Below are 20653 nucleotides of genomic sequence, written 5' to 3'. Positions count from 1 at the left end.
ACACACGATAGGCAATTCCTTGAGGGAGGGTTTATTGGAATCAAGGTATTGCTTTTGTGTGTGTGTGTGTGTGTGTGTGTGTGAACCACCTCTTAGAGGGGTATCAAATAATATCTACCTTTGTAGCCTATAAAGGTGCATGTACTTCATTGAAGAAATCAAGTAAACCATTACATCATTTGAGTTGTGTACTGACTCTCTCTCTCTAAGAGCTTTGTTCTCTCTCTATCTTTTTGAACACACACTTCCATGTCATGAAGATCTTTCAACCTCCATAGATTAGGACATTCAACAACATGCTAAGTGTGAAGGAGGAATAATTTTTTAAATTTTTATTTAACTGAATGTGATTATTCAAAGGAGCGCGATAAAAGTAGCGCAGCGTCGGGCCTTCTCTACTGCCACCAAACAACTGGTTGGCTTAAGGGCGTAGCTAGAAGGAATGCAATGTCGAGCTTTCTCTACTAAATTGAAGCGTCATCCAAGCACGAGGGTAGCCAGGTGGTGATGGTGACATGTGGCAAGTTGAGTTTGATTTGATTGTAAGGGCAGGCGAGGTGGTGATGTGGTGACACACGATAGGCAATTCCTTGAGGGAGGGTTTATTGGGATCAAGGTATCGCTTTTGTGTGTGTGTGTGTGTGTGTGAACCACCTCTTAGAGGGGTATCAAATAATATCTACCTTTGTAACCTATAAAGGTGCATGTACTTCATTGAAGAAATCAAGCAAACTATTACATCATTTGAGTTGTGTACTCGACTGAACACTTTTTTAAATTTTTATTCAACTGATGTGATTATTCAAAGGAGCTCGATAAAAGTAGCGCAGCGTCGGGCCTTCTCTATTGCCACCAAACAACTTGTTGGCTTAAGGGCGTAGCTAGAAGCAATGCAATGTCGAGCCTTCTCTACTGAATCGAAGCGTCATCCAAGCCAGGTGTGGTGATGGTGACATGCGACAAGTTGAGTTTGATTTGAGCGTAAGGGCAGGCGAGGTGGTGACACACGACAAGTCGAGTTGGTGATGCGGCACCGACCAAAACCTGTGCATAATATAGACTAGTACGAGATCCGCGTGATGCTGCGACATTGTTTGGAATGACATATATATCACGTTCAATTTATGTGTTTTTACACACATAAAGTAGTTTCTCCTTCAAAATTCTCGCTCCTCCTCCTATTAGCTTGTCAACCACATGGAACCTTCAGTTAATAGATGGATAAATTATTATTATTATTATTACCATAAAGTAAAGAAAAAGATTAATTTATGACAGCACACACACTTGGCGGCTTCCTTTCTGTGCTGTACGCAAAGCTCAGTGAGACCAAATGGCGTCTTCGTGCTGCCCGCGATCTCCGATCAGATCTCCGACAGGCCCCTCTCCCGCGCACTCCGATGACGATGGTAGCGGTGAGGAATCGCCGGACGACATCCGGGCACGTCTCTCGCTCACCTCGCATCTCTTCTGGCACACTCGCAACGATGACGCTGCCGCCGTCGCCCGCCTCCTCTGCCAAGATCCCCACCTCCTGCAGGTCCAGGACTACGACGGACGTACTGCCCTTCACGTGGCCGCGTTCTTCGGCTGTATCAACGTTGCTCGGCTCCTTCTCGACCATCACGCTCCCGTCAATGCTCAGGACCGCTGGGGCAACTCGGTAGGTCATTCCCAGTCCCCGCCCTACTTCTCTCTCTCTCTCTCTCTCTCTCTCTCTCTCTCTCTCTCTCACACACACACACACACACACACACACACACACACACACACAAACAATCAGTTATTTTTTCCGTCTTTGTTCTATTAACGTCTACAAAAAAAAAGGGTCTATGAGACCAAAAGTGCTACAATGTGTCCATGAAGACTGAATCATGGAAAAAAGAATACAAAACTCAACTAAAGCTGAAAGAAAAAACAACCATGTAAGTGCTAGTGGCACAATGCTACCGATACAATGTGAGGGGATCAAAGTGGGTCCTCGACATCTATGATCGTATAGAGGCTCTGTATGTCCATTGCCTGTGGAGGGGCACTCTTATGTCTTTGGAGGATCTCTCGGATTCGAAGCTGTCGGGTGGGGCATCTCCTTGGACTAGTGGGTGTCATGAGCATCTAGCTTGCTGCACTTAGGGGGGGCTGTCATCTTGGGTAGGATCTGCGAAGTCGGCATTTGTGCCTCTGCATAGCTGATAGCTGATATTTGTGGCATGCAGCTCCATCAAGTAGAGTCCAAGGCATTGCTGGTCTGGAAAATCAATGACCCAAGACAATGGGTCAAATCCCTCCTTGAGGAGGCGATAAAACCTTCCTCGAATCTCATGGCCCATGGGCATGTGAAAAGATAGTGCTTCTCGGTCTTGACCTCTAGTGAACAGAATCCGTAGATCCTAGTCTTTTTGGCAATGCCCTTTCCTTGCCCAGTTAGGGTTCACCACCTGATATAGATCAAACAAGTATTGGCACCATGGGTTTCCATCCTCTGACGAGCACAAAGAGAGGTGCCAAGCACCCGATGGAGTGCCGATCACCAAATATATTTTTGTCCAAGATCTGCAGTTCAAATCAACATTAGATATCAAAGCTGACAGCATTTATCTCCTGTTTGTACCATACTGTATTTTAGGGAGTGAGGGCCTGTGATGTGGGTGTGCCCGCCTGCGGGAGGAGTCCCCGATTATGTCCATATTTTCTTCCCATTTATCCCAATTTTGTAGGCGTGCAGTGGGGGGCTGTTTTCTTCTTTGGTCGGCCTATAGGAGGCGGTGCCCACCTAGAGGCTAGCCGACCAGGCCATGCCTGGTCGTGGGGCCCCTGTAGGGGCTGTCGGCCTTTTTATATAGGCTGACTGGCTGCCCCTAGTCCCTATATATGGGGGCACCTTGCCCTCCCCACACGTGGTACTGGTTTCAGTGTGTGTATATTAGAGTTTCAGAGCACATCTCTTCTCTTGCACTTCTGCATATTTTGCTCAGTTTTCAGTCTCATTTCCGCTGCACATTCTGACAGGGTATCAGAGCTCAAGGTTGCTTGAAGCTTTGGAGACAGCGAGAGCTTGCGGGGCTGCTGTGTCTGGTGCTGATTGGAGAGTGTTCGGGCTGTACGGGACATGGAGAAGCGGGTAAAAGGCGTGCGTCATTGCTGGACAACCACCTTGCAAGAAAGTGCAGCCTCTTCCTCAAATTTTTTTTCCCATGCACCCTCCCTTCACAAGACCACATGAACCCGTGAGATGGCAGATTTGCTTGAGCCGGTGGGGAAACCTGTGAAGATCCCCACCCTCCCGATGTTCCCAGTGGACCGACAATAGGACATGAACAACTATGGCATTTGGAAGGTGATGATGGAGTTTGTTTTGGAATCTTATGATTTGGCTGACTTCATCACGGTTGGAGTTCCAAGGCCAGATTAGGAGGAGGAGGAAATTTCACTGTTAGTCAAGAAAGAGCGGGGCCCAGGCACAGTTGTGGGATTGTGTTAATGCCCATTTGTGCTCTTTCATCTTCCTCAATTGCACACCCCAAGTGATAAATCATATCAAACACATGACGTTGGCTTGAGGGATTTGGTAACACTTGGTCTCTCTGTACAATCGAGTATCACCCATGAAGAGAGTTTCCCTGGAAGTGCGATTCGAAGATGCGGGAGCACATCAACAAACTCCAGGCTCTTCAATAGGAGGTTCTTCAGGCTAGGAAGGAGATATCATGAGAGGACATGGCCATCACCCTGCTGTTTCATCTGTCCTCTCGGTACTCAACTTTCTATTCCTCTACGATCGCTAGCGAGAGGTCCAACACCATTACTTGGGAGGAGCTTGTGTTGATGGTCTTGGACTAGGAGGAGCGGTTTCATTCATTTTTCTGCATATATATGTACACTATATAGTATACTTTTTAAGTTTTTACGGATATGTCCCATTTTCGTGTTTTTGGGAGTGATGCCTATGTTCACATTCCGAAGAAGCAGAGAGGGAAGCTTGACTCCGAGTCCAAGAAGCTTGTTTTTGTGGGATATAACTCTCTTTTCAAAGGCTACAGGTTATATGACCCGGAGCGGAATGAGGTTGTTGTCAGTAGAGATGATGTCTTTGATGAGCATGTTCCGGCTTTTACTGTTGAGGAGCCACCGCTTCTTGGAGAGCCAGATGAGTATGAGGATGAGTCTCGGGCTATTGTTCCAACTAGCCAGCCTCAGCCAGTAGGAGAGGTTGATCGCGAGGTTGGAGATTTGCCACAGCAGCAGCAAGCGGCTCTGCATTTTGTTCGGGTACCAAAGTGGTTGTTGGAAACCATTCGGGAGTCTTGTGTGACGGAGTATTCCTCCGAGTGGACCACGAAGATCGCATAGAGTTTGTGACAAAAGTCATGCAGAGGAGCATTTATAGGTAAAGTATGTATGTCTCGTATCATTCGGGGCAAAGAGCCTACTTCAGTTAAGGAAGCTCCAAGGAAAATGGTACCTCCTCTATATCTGCAACAAGTATCGGTATGGTAGTAAACTCCTCCTCTTCTGAAGAAGGAACAACTATAGGTACTGGTGAAGTAGGAGCCGATGACACCAAAATGCCTGGAAAAGGACTAGGAACAACCACCAATAGAGCAATCACCGAAGAAACCGCAGAGGTAGCAACTCCAAAATCCACCAAAGGTACGCTAGATGAAAATACTGTCTAGGGTAAAGATTCTCCAACAATAGGAGAAAGATGATCTTCAGATGATGAATCCTCCTCTGGAGGAGGAGGAAATGAAGTAACTTGTGGCACAAGAGGATCATGAGGGATAACTGAATCCGCCAGGGTTGAAGTCTGAACAAAAATAGACTCTAAAATAGTGGAAGTAACCACCAATGAGAATTGCCTCCTTTGGAACATAAGAGCAGAATCCTCCCCTGAAAGCATATCTTGTAGCATAGGAGGGGAACCCAGAGAAACACCATGGAGAGGGTAGGCATGATCATCTGCAATGTTAACGGAGGAAGAATCAGTGGGGATGATCCTCAACCTCACCCGATGTGACCCTAACCTCTACTAAAGAAGTCATAGCTGTGGTCACTAGGATTGTGTCCTGTGGAGAGGGAGAAAGAGAATCGGAAACTGACAAGGGGGCCACTTTGGCTCTAGTCTCCTAATGTTATGAGGCAATGCCTGAGTCCGAATACCGCCTTTGAAGTTCAAGCCACAGCTCATACGAAGCAAATAAAAATTCCACATGTATGGAAGGTGACAAAGATTGGATGATAACCATCCTGGCAGAAGCATCATAAAGTCCCTGATAAACAGGATCCAATAACTGAGAAGAAGCAACAACAACCCAAAGACAAGAAGCCTCCAAAGTTAACTCAGTCCACTAAGTCCAAATCTAATAGTTGGTAGAAGTAAAGGGACGGTTTCCAGAAGCCATCACCACCAAGAATCCAAACCTCCTCAAGAAAGACTAGAAGAAAGGGTGGGTGGGAGATCCAGGCATTGGAGAAGAAACTATAGAAGGAGCAGCATGAGAGAAATCTCTTGGGGTTGTGTCCTTTGACAAGAAACCTTCTCTTAAAGAAAGGGGCTGAAAAAAAAAATCAGCAAATCCTCCTCTCAAGTTGTGCACAGCAAGAAGAAACAGAGGGAGGATGGGAAACTGAAAGGAGAGGAAGAAGGAAGATCTCTCCAAGTTGTAGATCCCTGTCCTTAGCACCTAGAAGAGGGCTTCAACAATCCAGTCAGAAAAATCAGCAATCTTTGCTGAAAATTCAGAAATACAACTGTCACGATTGTGACTAACTCTCTTAATCTCTCCTTAATTACTCCTTAGTCCCTTATTAACTGAAAGGACACCTGTGAAGGGTCACACCCTTACGCATGGGTCACTATCAAAGGACATGTCTATTCATTAAAAGGCACACCCCTAAGTCCAAAGGACATAACCGTTGACTCAAGAGCCACACCTCTTTCCAGGGATGTGTCTCTTCACTTGTACCCTTTCGGCCTCTATTTAAGAAAGGCCCCTGTCTCAATGCAAACAACTCAATTTTTCTATCAGCATTTGTCTTATGTTTGTTAATTAAGTCTTAATCATGTTAATAAAGCTATAAAAGCTTTACAGTGGTATCAGAGCAAACTTTTTTCCGCTTTGTGAGATGCCCAAATCCTAACCCTAACCCTAACCCTAAAATCAGTCCAAACCCTAACCCTAAAATCAGCCCGCCCAAACCCTAAAATTGGGTGTAGCAAGTGTTGAATGGAAGAGCAGGAGAGAATGCCCCATTTAATTTTACCCGATTTAGCCAATTTTGCTTGATTAAGCATTTTTTTGAAACAAAAAAAAAAATGGTGGGAAGCAGAGACTCACACCAGGGTTCCATCTAAGTGCTTGTAGGCTGCCTGTACTCTACTGGAGGTCTTGATTGCGCTCCTTTCGGGCTCAATACCTCTACAAGCAAGGGGCGCCACCCTTTGTTTTCTAAAGCCATGACTCTTCACGTTTTTTTTTAAACGTGACGTTTCACACAAAAAAAAGAAAAAAGCCTTATGATTTAAGGCTTATACTTAAGCCTTTTATACTCGTGGCTTCCACCAGCCACGTGAGCAGCTGGCAGCCAGCACCCAACGGCCACCCGACCAGCGAACGGCAACCCGCCAGTGCAAGGAAACCCGGCAAAGACCAGCGCACATAAAAAAAAAAAAGAGAACCCAACAGCTAGCCCCTGATCAGCGCATAAAAAAAAAAAAAGGAGAACCCAACGGCCAGCCGACCAGCGCATTAAAAAAAAAAAGGAGAACCCAACAGCCAGTCGACCAGCGCATAAAAAAAAAACCATATACTTACCTTACGGGTTCCTACGAAATGGCGCCTGCCTTGGTCTTCTGCGCGCCAACTTGCTGCCGCCTCCCTTCCTCAAAAGCAGCCTTCTTCATTGCTAGGCTCCTGCGGTCTATGTTGGTGTTTTCGGTGGCTTGACGGTTACTACCTTAGTGCTTCTTCTCTAGCAAAACTATTTATTATGGCAACCTCCTTTAGGTGTGATCTTTCCATTTTCTTGAGTATACACATTTCACATAAAGTGGAGTATTAACATATCAGCAACCCGCCATTTCATTCCTTTGCGGGCTCTCCACTCCTCCGGGGCCAATACCCCTTTTTATGGGATCACGTGGACACACACTACCCTCTTCTCCGACGGCTTATGGCAGAGGAAACCTATGACTTCAGTTATTTACAGGATACACCCTCTCAGTCCATAGTGCCCTCTCCTACCCGTGTTTCTCCACCAGTCCCAGCCCCTGTTCCAGTGAGTGTGCCCCCCTTTTTCCAGCCCACTCATTACCGCATACAGATAGCCACACCGACTTCTCACCTCCGAGAATTCGACGTGTGGGTGATCCGTGTTCGTACTTCTGCACAGGATCTAGATCATTATTGTTTTATACTCAGGCGTCATCCTTATCTAGGCGCTATCCTCCCCGAGTGTAGCATCATTTTTCATGAATATTGCACTTATTCTGAGGACATTCATCCATGTTCATTCACGGTGCGTCTCTCTACACCGGAGTATACACCCTTGACACCAGTAGCTGTCCCTACTCTTGTACCCTCTTTTCCAGTAACAGACTCTCGTGCGAGCCCAGTCCCAGAGGATCGCCCTTACTATACTGGATGGTCTATAGCCGCTTCACCAGTACGTAGCCTTTCCTCTCGGGATTTACAGATGCAGCACCCTCTAGCCGATGGTTCTTACTAGAGCCCAACGGCGTCATCAACAGCAAAAACCCCCAGAGCCTCATCACCTTGAAGCCTCTACATCAACATCTCCTCTCATGGCAGAACCTATTGACATACTAGCCCCTCCGGAATGGCAGTCAGCTTTGCAGCAACTCCAACAGCAGTTCCAACAGCAACTCCAGGAGTCTATGGCATCCTTGGCCTCTCAGATCCAGCAGCTTCACACGGATCGCCACTCCTACACAAGTTCCGTACCAGCAGCAACAGATATTTCAGCAACAGTACCAGCAGACGAAGACGTCATTACTTCTGAGGTAGAAGGCGACGACCTTAAAACTCTTTATCGTCTTTTACAAGCCAGTAAAACAAAGAAATTGGAAATTAAACCCCCTTACTCTTATGGTGGTCAGCGCAATAAGCGCATCTTAGACCAATGGCTCTACAAACTGTAGTTATACTTTGAAACCATGACCCTTTCTGACTCCAAAAAGGTGACTTTTGCGGTATCCCTCCTCAAAGACACTGCTTTATTATGGTGGCAACGACGACAGCACTCTGGAAAAACGGTTACAACGTGGGAAAAATTCGAGCGGGTCCTCCGTAAGCAGTTCATACCTGCCAATGCGGATTTCCAAGCCCGTACTCGCTTACGCCATTTGGACCAAACTGGTTCCTTGGCCTCTTATATCTCCCAGTTCACCAACTTGATACTGGAGATTGATTCTTTGTCCCCAGCGGACGAACTTCATGCCTTCGTTGAAGGGCTTAACCCCACACTACGTGCTGATGTTCAGAAATATAACCCTGTCGATCTTGCCGACATGATTGGCATCTCTCACCTTGTTGGGGTGATAGGCCTTAGACTAGGTTTAGACTAGGGTCTTCAACCTTTTATGGGGCAGCCTATGGCTAGCTAGATTGTACACCTTTTTGTACTATATAGAATATATTGAAAATACAGCTATCTCTCTCTTCTCTCCATCTCTTGTTGGCGTTTTGCATCTTGATGTTCTAGGAAGGTGTTTAGGGCTAAAAGAAGACCCCTAGAGCTTCTGCATGTTACATTGTGTAAGTTGTGTAGGCATATGAGGCTTGGTGGTAGAGTGGTGTGTGGAGGGGAAAGAGATGCGGGTGTTGATCCATAGGATCCATAGGCATACGCGGCTTGGTGGTAGAGTGGTGTGTGGAGGGGAAAGAGATGCGGGTATTCATCCATAGGATCCATGTAGCATGCAATAGGTTGATCGTTGTAACACAAAGCCTTCTTTAACCCGTGAGTTTATGCAATTCCAATTTGAGAGAGAAGAGAAGAGAGAGAAAGCAGATAATAGTTGACACAGTATTGCGTCCGAATTTACCCACTGAAGCTCCCCCCTGCAAGCAGGAGTATTTGCTTATATTTGTTTGGAGAACTTTTACAATGAATATGAATGATGACTGATGATTGCCAAACGCAAGGATGAAGTAGACCGAATGTAGGCTGATTGAGATGCTCTCCAAGCTCCTTTGAATTGCTCTTCAATGACCACTATGCAATCCCAACACTGAGGGATGAACATATGCTTGTTGAATGCTGAAGGTGCTCTTCGGGAAGCCTTGGGAATGTTGTTGACAGTATGCACGAGGGAGCCGGTGGCTTTAGGCACACTTGGACTGCTTTAGAATGCTGAGAACTGCTTTTACTGATGGATGATTTATGCTAAATAATCAGTGCTGGAAATAAACCCACATCTTCCTACTGTAACAGCAAGAAGTAAGAAGATCCCTCCAATACAATAGTAGACATCTTACCATAGATATTAGCATAGAGAAGTCTTTGCCCTATTGTTGCTTTCTTGTAGAAATGCCTTGCATTGTTGCTTGCCCATCATATGTAAGCCTCACATGGTTCCTGTAATTACGAAAATGCAGGCAAATTAGCTACCATTCCCTTTTTCTACATCTACTTCAGCACTGCAAATCCGATGTGACCAAATCGCTCGTGCCAAAGTGTGCTCGTGCTCTTATATGCAATCGTTGTGTATTAAGCATGGGGCTAATGAGTATGGCCGAGAGGTCTCCCTTAGCTACGTTACGTGGAAAGGTAGCTCGATTGTGGTGGAGCATGTCGTGGATGAGGGAATTGTGGCCGACATCCGGGGGTCGGGGGCGTCGGACACGCTAGAATGAGGAGGCATGGTCCGAGGTAACTTCTCTCGGGCGAGGTGGGTCCACAAGATCGGGTGTATGGGCCGCCTCCTAAAACCAGGAGAAATTGGTGATGGTTGGTTGGTGAGGGAGGGGTTGGGGTGGCTGGGGCCGAAGCTCTCTCAAGAAAGTGTCCTTGTGTTTGCGGAGCTCAAGCAGGAATAGGCCTAGGCAACGCTGGTCCAGGAAGCTCGCTGAAGCTCCCGCCTCCACCCTGCTCTGCGCGCCATCGCTCCCCCCCCCCTCCTCGCGGCCTTTTCTTTCCTTCCGCCCCCCGCTTGCTCCCCTCTGCTCGCCGCTGCGCCCCCCCCCTCCTTCCTCGCTGCTGCGCCGCCCCCCCCTCCTTCCTCGCTGCTGCGCCTCCCCCCCCTCTTCGCCAGTTCGCCCCCCTCCCCTCTTCGCCAGTTCGCCCTCCCTCCCCGCTGCCGCCTTTTCGCCCTCCCTCCCCGCTGCCGCCAGTTCGCCCCCCCGCCTCTTCGCCTCTTCACGCCCGCCTCCCTTCAGCAGCGCCCCGCCCCCCTCCTTCTCGCGTTGTCGCTGCCCCCCCCTCTGGGCCTCTCCTCCGTTTTTCGCCCCCCCCCCTCCCTCCTCTGTCGTGCTGCTTTTCACCCCTTGGGGGTTTTTGTTTTTTTTCCTCATTGTCATCCGTCCTTCCGCCTCTTGGTGTGCAGCCCGCTTCTTGCAGGTTTTCCGCTTTCGCCTCGCCTTCGCTTGAGCTTCAGACTCTGATGGAGACTCCTCCCGCCTCGCCTCAGAGGGACTCTTCCGCAGCCCCCTCGCCCGCCCCTGAGGTCATCCCCATCAGGCTTTCTCTTTCGCCGGAAGAGGAAGCGAGCCTCACCGCAGAGGTGGAACGCCTTCAGGCTCACTCCACCATCTGCTGTATAGTCGGCACTCGCCCCAGCAGAGGGGAGATCAGGGATCTACTTCAGGCTCGCCTTCTTGCAGATGTGGGCAAGATCTTGGATGTACAGCTCTTGGGCCGGGGACATTATCAGATCGAGTTCGAGGCCGCCCAGAGCGTTGCCAAGGTCCTTGCCATGAGTCCTCTGGATATCAGGGGTGCTCGGGCTTTCTTCAGGCCTTGGCAGCATGGATTTGACCCAGCTGCGGCGGAGCAGGGAGAGCGCCTCTTCCATATTACAGTTTGTTTCCCTGGTCTCCGCCGGGAGTATCTTCCGCTCCTCTCCAGGCTCGGAGCATTGGTGGGCTCGGTTCTTGAGACGGGCCCCTCAGCAGCTTCAGTGGTGGCCAGAGCAGCTGGGCTACCTTCGGTCAGAGTGTTGGTATCTGACATCTCCTCCCTTCCTAAGGTCATTCAGCTACCTAGGATAGGGGGGGGGTGGATAGATCAGAGAGTGGAGTTCTCGGGGCTCCCGAACCAGTGCTTCATTTGCAGGCAGGTCGGTCATTTGGCCAAGGCCTGCCCTCGCAGGAGACCTCGGCCCTCACCACAGCAGCAGGCCACGGATGGCCCACCCACAGATTCGGCTCGGCAGGCTGCCTCAGGGACACCTGCTCAGGCCACAGAGACCTCGGAGTGGCAGCCTGGACAGGGGCGCCGTCGAGGGAGACAGCCACAGCAGCACGCCCAGATACCGCTGCAGCAGCAGCCACAGTCTCAGCCTCACTGGGTTCCCGTGAGGAACAGATTTGCTCCCCTTCAGGAGGAGACCCCTGCAGCGACCGAGGACCAGGAGATGCCAGCTCCCCCTCCTTCACCTCCCCCACACCCATCTTCTCCCACCGCCTCGCTTCCACCATCGCCTCCTCCCGCCCCCGCTCCGGTCTCGGCAGCGGCTCCCTCTCCTCCTCCCTCGCCTCCCCCTCCTCCCCCTCCGCCCGCCTCGCCTTCCCGGGAGGTCCTGGCAGTTCCCTGGCGCTCACCTGCAGTCCGGACGGCGCTGAGCACTGACCTCGCTCGAGCATCACAGAGGAGACCTATGCCGATTAGGGCCTCACGGATTTCATCTATCCGCAGTCGGCCGAGTCGCCTCGGCATTCGACAGCGCTCGGAGGCGTTTGATTATACCTTCACACGGCTTTTTGGAGCAGAGGGCCCCCATGAGCCAGCACCCATCCGAGTGCATGTAGTGATACCTCCGGCCCGCGGGGAGGAGGCACTAGACTCAGCGGTGGCCTTCTCGTTCCCTCTATGTGGACCTTGTGACCGGGAGTGGACTCTAGAGCTCGCTCTCAGCACGTTGAAGACTCAGGCAGTTGAGTTTTCTCATCACATGAGCGATTTGGAGGTTACAGATGTGATAGGCCGACTTTGGGAGTTGGCTCATTTTTTCTTGGATCCCGGGGGGGTGGTTCACACCTCTCGAGCCAGTGGCCCCACGGTGGATGGGAGCCTTTACACAGTTGGAGATCCTGATTGCTGTCAGAGCTAGCACTGAGGATGGCAGATGTCTCTATTATGAGATTCAGGATGAGGGCAGACTCCAGAGAGTGGAGGTGGAGTCGCCTTTGGTTGCAGAGTGCACCTTTCAGAGGATTCGGGTAGTGGCTGCCGCTTCTCGGAAGTGGCATATTGACCCCGACCCTGCTGACGTGCTCCCGGATTGGCGCATATGGGCATATGCAGCGCGCCCCTTGGCCCGGCTACAGTGGGACCCCGGAGAGTACGAGTGGCATGATCCTTATGCATCCCTTGAGGCCACAGAGATCACATTTTTCCAGTATACTGTTCGGCTGGGACGGCATATTTTGACGGCGAGGAGGACGGTTTCTCCAGCGGCAGCGGGGCATTGGCGATTGCAGGGACTATCACAGGAGTTCCTGGAGGATTTCTGGGCTCGGCTCTGGGCTAGTCGACAGGCCCGCAGGATCTCGGCTTTTCAGTGGCTGGTCGCCCACAGGGGCTCAGCAGTTGGCACTTGGCTTGTTTACAGCGGTCTTCCGGCGGCCTGCGTCAGATGCGGCCACCCTATGGAGACACAGAGACATTGCCTTTGGGACTGCCCTCAGGCACAGCAGATTTGGCTGCGGATGCTGCGTATTCTAGCCCCCCTCTCTCCAGAGGGTATGTTTACGTGGGGTGCCGCTGCTTGGTCGACTTCGTCACAGGGCCTGCTATGGGCTATGAGATGGAGCAGGGCAGTCAGGCCATCAGATTTATTAGGGGCCAGCCTCGCCTGGTTCCGGCACCGGATTTCTCGTCCGCCAGCTGGACACAGGAGAGGGATTTACGATGGGAGCTCCTCAGCAGCCTCACCATCTGGTTCACCTGGAGGGCCCGGTGCTTTACGGCCTTTGAGGGGAGATTAGAGCCACCAGCAGAGATTGTTCGGGGGATTTGGCAGGAGTTGATCCACACCCTGCGAGGACAATACGACCGCATCCGGGGAGACTCGGATGAGGCGATCTTACGGCGCCAGGCCTTTCATACCACTTGGCGTTGCGGCCCGTTCTACACCCTACACACGGGATCCCCCCGTTGGCACTACAGGCCACCTGTTTGGCTCTTTCCCCCCCCCATTGTATGATTTAGCCGCTCAGTCCTTTAGACTGATGCTTGTATTTTGCAGCACCTAGGGAGAGTCTCCCGGGCTGCCATGATGTATTCACTGCTCTTCTCTCTGTTAGGAGCAGGAGAGATCTCTTTTGTAGCCCTACGGGCGTTTTTACATAACTAATGAAAGGATCTTTTCTCGGAAAAAAAAAAAAAAAAAAACGCTGGTCCAGGAAGTCAATGATCCTAGAGAGTGGACGAAATCCCTCACGAAACAGACAATGAAAGCTCCTGCGGATCTCATAGTATACTGGGCAGCAGCATATGTAATGCTCCTCAACCTTTGTGTGGCATAATCGGGAGATCCTCTCCTCTCTAGGTCTCCGTATGAGCTCCCCAGCTCTGAAGACGCGCTCAGCTCTACCTATCTCCACTGAGTCCCATAGTCACCAGAAACGTTTCCGGGTTTTTGGGGTTTCGGGGCAAAACGTTTCGGCCTTCGGCTAAGAAATGCCAAGGTTTCGGTTTTTTTTCTATGTAATTTTGCATTGCTAAAGTTCCAAACAATAGGAACTTTTAACATTTTGAGAAACATTTTTTGTTTTTTGAGAAACCAAAAAAAAAAGGAGCTGAAACGTTTCAAAACATTTCTGGGTTTCTCACTCCAGAAACGCGTTTTCATGTGACTATGCTCCACTCTGAGGTGGTGGGATGAAACCATAGTCACAAGGGATGGGGGACGGTAACGGGGGACGGGGACGAGGGATGGCCATAAGTAGGGAACGGAGACGAGGGAGGGAACGGCACTCAAAAAATACTTTTTTAAAAAGTTTTTCTACTCTACACTTATTCTACTTTGAAAGTATATCAAAATGAGCACAAATTTACACTAAAATGGTAAGCTTTTGAGTCATAATAACAAAATACGCCAATCAAAGAGTGAAGGCGTTAACAGTTGATTGTATTAATAATTAAGTAGATACAAAATGAGTCATGACTCAAGAGTCAAGACTAAGCCTTAAGGAGGCAGAATACATGGATGGACTCAAATGAGTCAATGACAAAAAGTGCTAAAGCCTAGAGGCTAGAGGCTAGAGGCTAGAGCTAAGTAGTAAGGCCCATGAATCATGATCCATGAATGATCATCCACGTGAAGTGCTCGCCTCATGGTCATGGGTAGCTTGTGCCAAAGGAGCATCAAGCTCATCCTCACTCTCATCCTCACTGGCATGTTGCTCCTGCACCTCATCCTCTTGTTGCTCTTCTTGTTGACTCATCTCCCACTCGGTGAAGGAATCTGCCTTCTTGGTCAAGCTCTTGCAAAGCATTCGCAAGTTCGCGTTGACGAAGACAAGGTCATTGGCACGCTCTACCCCGAGTCGGTTCCTCTTCCTAGAGACAATGTGGCTGTAGGTGCTCCAAAGTTGCTCCAAGCAAAAGGAGCTGACGGCCTGGCTAAGTATGCGGATGGCAAGCTGCTGTAGCTCCGGTCCATCCGAACTAAAGTCCTCCCATTGTAGAGCAGCACCAACTTTGGAGCGGTCGATTTGTGCATCATGACAGCCATAGGAGCCATGAAATGACCTGTACATGGAAAGGTGGTCCCTGATCTTGGGCCTAACCTGCATCAGACACAAGACGGTCCAAGATAATCCTCCATCCAACGCTCACCTCCTGGTCACCCCCCTGCTTGTTGCCTTGGAATTTTGGGTCCACCACATAAGTTGCTGCATGCAATGGAAAGTAGTAGGAATTCCACCTTCCTAGACACAAGGCACGATCTCCTCGTATCTGTCTTCAGGCAAGAAGTCTTTCAACTTCTCTATCATGCGATCCATGGCCTCGTAGACCTTGCCTATGCATGGTTGCATAGCGTCTACAATCCTCAATAGGTGGACTATGGGCCTCACCATAGCATCCGTGGTCTTCACACGCTCCCACTAAGAGGCGTCATCCGCCCATAACCTACACTCTTGGCCAGTGTTTGTACGGGACTCTTGCATGTCGACAAACTTGTCGCTAAGGAAAAGCCCCCTCAAAGCACTGCTACAATCCTTCAACCGGCCCAACATGAGGAAGTTGTAGACAAACCGGGTGTCAGAATATTTGAGGAGAGAAAGAAAGAAAGAAAGATACCTTTGTCCCTTGGAGAGACCTTGTTTGCTTCATCACTGCTATTTTCTCATTGTTGTCCATATAGGAGACTTTTGCCTGTGTACCCTTTACTATAATAGAGATAGGGTCTCCTAAGTCCACGAAGGGGACTACTTTGCTCAGTTGTGCTGTAAGTACATCTGTATCTAATATGTAGTCTTCTCGAAGCTCTTGAGCTATGTCTGCCCTATCCCAGCCTTGAGGAAGACCACCGACTCTGATTGCCTTTTTGTTACTTTCCATTCGTTCCTTTTCTTTGACAGCTGATATGACTTCTTTAACAAAATCTTGTGAGTTAACTGAATTTACCTTTGAAACATGGTTTGTCGTTTCTGTTTGTAGTGTTGTAGGAATGGGTCCTTCTCGTGCTTCCTCTTGCCTCGTCTTCATGGCTTGCACTTGCACTTTCAGTTCGTTGATTTGTTCATCTTTCTTGATAGTCTCGTGTTTCAGTGCTGCTAATTCTCCCTGGAGTTTCTTCAGTTCTTGCATGAGGTAGGCTTCCCATGGTGTCGGCTTGCTCACGGGTGGAGGAATGGGCGGTAATCGTGAAGAGGTGACTGAGGCAAAAGACTTCTTACTTTCCATGTGTTGCTGTTGATAAAGGAGAGGGCTGTTGGTGGAACGAGTCCCCCCTCAAGGGTACCCTCTCCCCTTTGGGGGCGACTCAGAAAATGCGACCTACAAGATGCTCAGCTGCAGGTGCAGGGGAGAGTTATGTTGCTGCCTTGGGAGCCTGAGCAAGGGTGGGTGGGGAAAGCGACGCAGAGGTAGAGGCGGGAGAGAGAAGCGAAGAGAGAGAAGGCGGGTCGGAAGACAGAAGCAAAGAGAAAGGGGCGCAGGGGTACGGGCGGGAGAGAGAAGCGAAGAGAAAGGGGGCGAAGAGAGAGAAGGCGGGTGGGAAGAGAGAAGCGAAGAGAAAGGGGCGCAGGGGTACAGGCGGGAGAGAGAGAGGACCTCTTGTTGAACTCATGCCGAAGTCTTTGGTGGTTGAGGACAAAGGAGACCATGGTGTTGGCCTCCTCAATGAGCGGACTGATCCATGGCAATGCCCCTATGTCCTTGAGGAGGTTGTTTAGGCAATGAGCCATACAAAAGGACACCGTGACATGTCCATACATACCTTGGAGGATATCTTCCGCCGCCCTATTGGAAGGCTCCCCATCCGCAACAAAGCCCACTACATGCTCGGGGCCAATGATCTCCATGGTGGTAGCCCACTCCGCCGCAAGCACATCCGCGCTCTTCCCGGTGCCGGATGCATCATGAGATGAGATGAAGTACATCTCTCCGTGGGAATATGCAACCACGCCATGAATACTCCTCTTGCGAGTGTCACTCCATCCATCCACAATGAGGGAGACTCTGTTCCTCTCCCACTGCCACTTTGTGTTGTCGGCCGCTTGCTCTACAATGTGCTTCTCCTTCTCGAGCAATGTAGTGCTAAAGATCTCGGATGAGGGGGGACGTATAGGTTGAGCCATACTTCCCAATCTTCTTAACCATGACCTTGAAGTATTCCGACCTATTCAAGAAAGCAATTTACTAATGAGAAGGGGACTAGGGTGATGAAAACATGAATGATGAATTGGCGATGATCGATTGCACTTACCTAGCCGCTTGAAAGGCAATGTGGTCGTGGAAGAAGAAGCGGGCCACCGCCATATCCACCTCCTCCTTCAACTCGGGGTTCCAATTCTCCCCAAGTGTAGATTGTCGCCGTGGGCCACGTAATGGTTGAGAGGCCATGGAGATGGAGGGTGCCGGCGTCGTGGATGGAGCAACATTCCGACTCAATGGTGAAGGTGATGGCGTGCATGATCCCGATCCATTACATGACTCCATTGTAGAGGCTTGAGTTCCTCTCCCCATCGTCGCGGGATCCACGGCCACTCGTGGTGTCCTTCTTGCCGCTTGGACCGCCTTGTAGATGGCAAGCTTGTCAAGAAGTTCCGGTCTCTTCTTGGGCGTGACATTCGTGCGAAACCTCACCTCATGCCCACTCTCATGCAAGAGGTGGGCTCTTCCGTTCGCCCGTACGGGCAAAGCTTGCATGCTCATGGCCGAGAATTGCTTCCATGATGGGGTGTAGTTAACCTCCTCCCACCATGTCCATCCCGTTGTCCTTCTACGGGAAGCCCTGGCACGTGAGGAGGATGCCATGGTTGAAGATGGCTTGAGCCTTGAGCTTGGAGAGAGAGAGAGAGAGAGAGAGAGAGAGAGAGAGAGGCCTAGAGGCTTGGAAGTTGGAAGACTCAAGAGGCTTGAGGGAGAGGTGAGAAATGAAATAAAATGTTATATTAACGTCTTCAAAAGGCCAAAGTGACCTATGAGACCAAAGTTACAACCATGTGACATCTGATACACTGTCTGGAAAAGAAAAGAAAGAACTGAAGGTAAGTATCTAGCCCTACAATACATCAGTAGGGAGCATCCGGAAGCAGCAACTAGGGAGAGTGGGAAGCTAATGCTACTAGTCAAAATGGGGTACATGAGTACATGGATACATGAATACATGAATATGGGGGAGTACAAAAGTGACAGTGAGTACAACAGTATATGGCTGGAGTGGTAATCATCCCAGGAGCTCTAGCATGGGTCTGTGCTGGATGGCCTAGTAGTGAGATGCCTGGTCGGACGAGCCCGATGCCTCGCAATGATGCTCTGAATACTCCGGTGTAGGCACCGTCTCCGATGTGAGGATCCCGAGCCCTCGGGCGTCTGGATCTGCCATAGCTCTCTCAACTAGAGTCCCACGGGGTGCCCACTGTTGGGCTGTCGACTGTGTGTCCTCCCGGGTAGTCCCTCTAAAGAAGTCAGTAATCTGTCTCTGTGTGGACTCCCTGCCAGTCGGGCGTCTGCTCCTGATAATGGACTCTCTGAGCTTGCGGATCTCCAGGAGATAAAAACTCAAGCATCGCTGATCACAATAGTCCATGACTCTAGCCAGTGGTCCAAATCCCTCTCTGAAAAGGCAATGGTAGCGCCCTCGAATCTCATAATATGCTGTGCAACGAGACAGATGTAGTGCTCCTCCGTCTCTGGCTCTATCCAACAAATCTGACAAATCCTGTCCCCTGGAGGTATACCTCTTTATCTGCCTGTCTCTATCTCTAACTGATGTGAAGAGGTGCGGATCTGCCCAATGGCGCACCTCAATCCATGAGACAGATGGGTATCCATGTAGCTTGGTCTAAGTATAAAGCCATCCTTAGTGGTGCGGAGAAGATGGTCTCTATAGAAAGCCATCTTCGTCCCCAACTCCTGTGAGGGCTCTAGCCATGTCCTCCTAGTGTCCAACTGAATGAGGTCCTGTCTGATGACTCTACTAATCTCAGAATGTGTCAAGGTGAGAGAGGGTGCCTCCAGAGAGTACTAGAAGGGTGGAAGTCTGTCTAAACTGAACCCATGGAGCTCAAACCAGGATGCTATCTGCCCACACCAACATGAAGTGTCTTCCTCCATGGCTAGCTGATGAGAGGACTCTAAAGCAAGTCGTGCATACCGGTGTCGGGGAAGCTCCCAGGTGCTATGAATGAAGGACACTGATCTGGCAAGAGCCTCGACTACGATCGGTGGTGCTCCCATCTCGGCTCTGATAATCTCATGGGGTACCGAGGCCTTAGCCCGAATCATCCTGGAGATCATGGACACAAGTGGTCTCTCCATCGATCTCCATCCATCGTATGTGCAACCTGATCGACTGTGACAATCTAGGCTAGGTACCCAGATATGTACTCCATATAGCATAGCCGATGTGACCAGCGTGTCAAAAAGCCACAGCTTAGTGCGTGGCTCCTGAAACTGTACCTATGAGCACATCCTCTCTAGACCTCCTAGTGCTGCATATCCTCTAGTCAATCTGGCCTCTGTTGCCCCCCTCATGGAAAATGTGGGCCCAATGAACACCACTCCAAGATATGTGTATGAGTCAACATACTCCACTGTCTCCTGCCCATATGTGAAAATAGGCGCTGATCTCCAGACACACAAAGCTGTAGTGTTAAACACCATAACCTTGGTCTTACCAAGGTTAACTGAGAGCCCACTGTCTTGTGCATAAGCATGTAAAGTATCCAAGTGCCTCTGCATACCCTCTGGTGAGTCTGCTATAAGCACAATATCATCAGCATATAAGAGCAGAGGTATCCAAGTGCCAGCCAACTGGGCTCCTTTGTCCCCTCGTGTCCCAATATAATCAGAGATCTCATCAATGTATAGTCCAAATAGAGTCGGAGAGAGCGGGCAGCCCTGTTTCACCCCTATAGTGGAGTGTATTGGCTGGGAGAGACCCTCTGAAGTCCGCACCTGCCCAACTACTGTCTCATAAAGTGCCATAATACCCCAAATGAGCTTACATGGAACCCCCAAGTCTTGTAGCCTGCGCATCAATCTAGCTCTGGGCACTGTGTCAAAGGCCTTGCGGAAATCCACAAAGCCACAGTAGATCCTCCTCCCATGTGCTAAAGAATCTCCTCCTGGAACCGGCTTGTCCCTGAGCTCGGACCCCTTGTCTCTCTGCCCATCTGCTCAACTCCTGCTCAAGAATAGAGGCATATAGCTTGGCCAGCCGACTGACCAATCATAATGGTTTGGTAGTTAGTCGGTAGGCTCGGATCTCCAGACTTGAGTACCGGTACAATGGTGGAAGTACTCCAAGTCCCAGGAAACCCCTCACACATGGCTCTATTAAACATGAGAGCTAGCAAGTCTGCAATCATATCTCTAGCATGTATGAAATGCTCGGCTACAATGCCCTCATGATCCTGTGCCCTCCCTGTATGCAATCTGTTGATGGCCCTCCTCACCATCTTTGCTGTGAAGAAGGTAGAAGTGGGTGGACAAGGCTCTGGAGGGTTCGGTAGTGGTGGCTGCTCTGGTACTATGTACAGGGAGGCTGCATACTCGCCCCATGTATCTGGAGAGGTAATGGCCAGAGGCGGGGGGTGCTCTCTAAGCAATCTCCAGGCCTCCCCACATCATCATACCAACTATTCTGGGGCATGCTCCCAGGACGTGGTCGTACTGTGGGCTGCGCGTGTGTGGGAAGGCCGTCGCTGCAGCTGTATGTAAAGCCTCTGTTAGGATCTGTGTGAGCTCTGCTAATGGGCTCTGTGGATCCTCTGCACTCAACAAGCTGTAGATC

General features: G+C 50.0%; 1 protein-coding gene across 5 annotated transcripts in view; it reads left to right on the top strand.

The window, feature by feature from the left end:
• Positions 1-1281: 1281 nt before the first annotated feature.
• LOC147614039 (serine/threonine-protein kinase VIK-like) overlaps positions 1282-20653 on the top strand; it is a 38955-nt gene continuing 19583 nt past the window's right edge. For all 5 annotated transcript variants that reach the window (XM_086780578.1, XM_086780579.1, XM_086780575.1 and 2 more), the window contains exon 1: positions 1282-1663. In XM_086780578.1, the coding sequence (XP_086636704.1) occupies positions 1334-1663 (330 nt within the window). In that variant the 5' untranslated portion in view covers positions 1282-1333. The remainder of the gene's footprint in view (positions 1664-20653) is intronic.

The sequence above is a fragment of the Cibotium barometz genome, chromosome 42, assembly GCF_041138505.1.
Source record: "Cibotium barometz isolate CiBa-2024 chromosome 42, ASM4113850v1, whole genome shotgun sequence".
In the NCBI taxonomy this organism is placed as follows: domain Eukaryota; kingdom Viridiplantae; phylum Streptophyta; class Polypodiopsida; order Cyatheales; family Cibotiaceae; genus Cibotium; species Cibotium barometz.
Note: the sequence above shows the minus strand (reverse complement) of the source record. Positions and strands in the feature narration are given on the sequence as shown.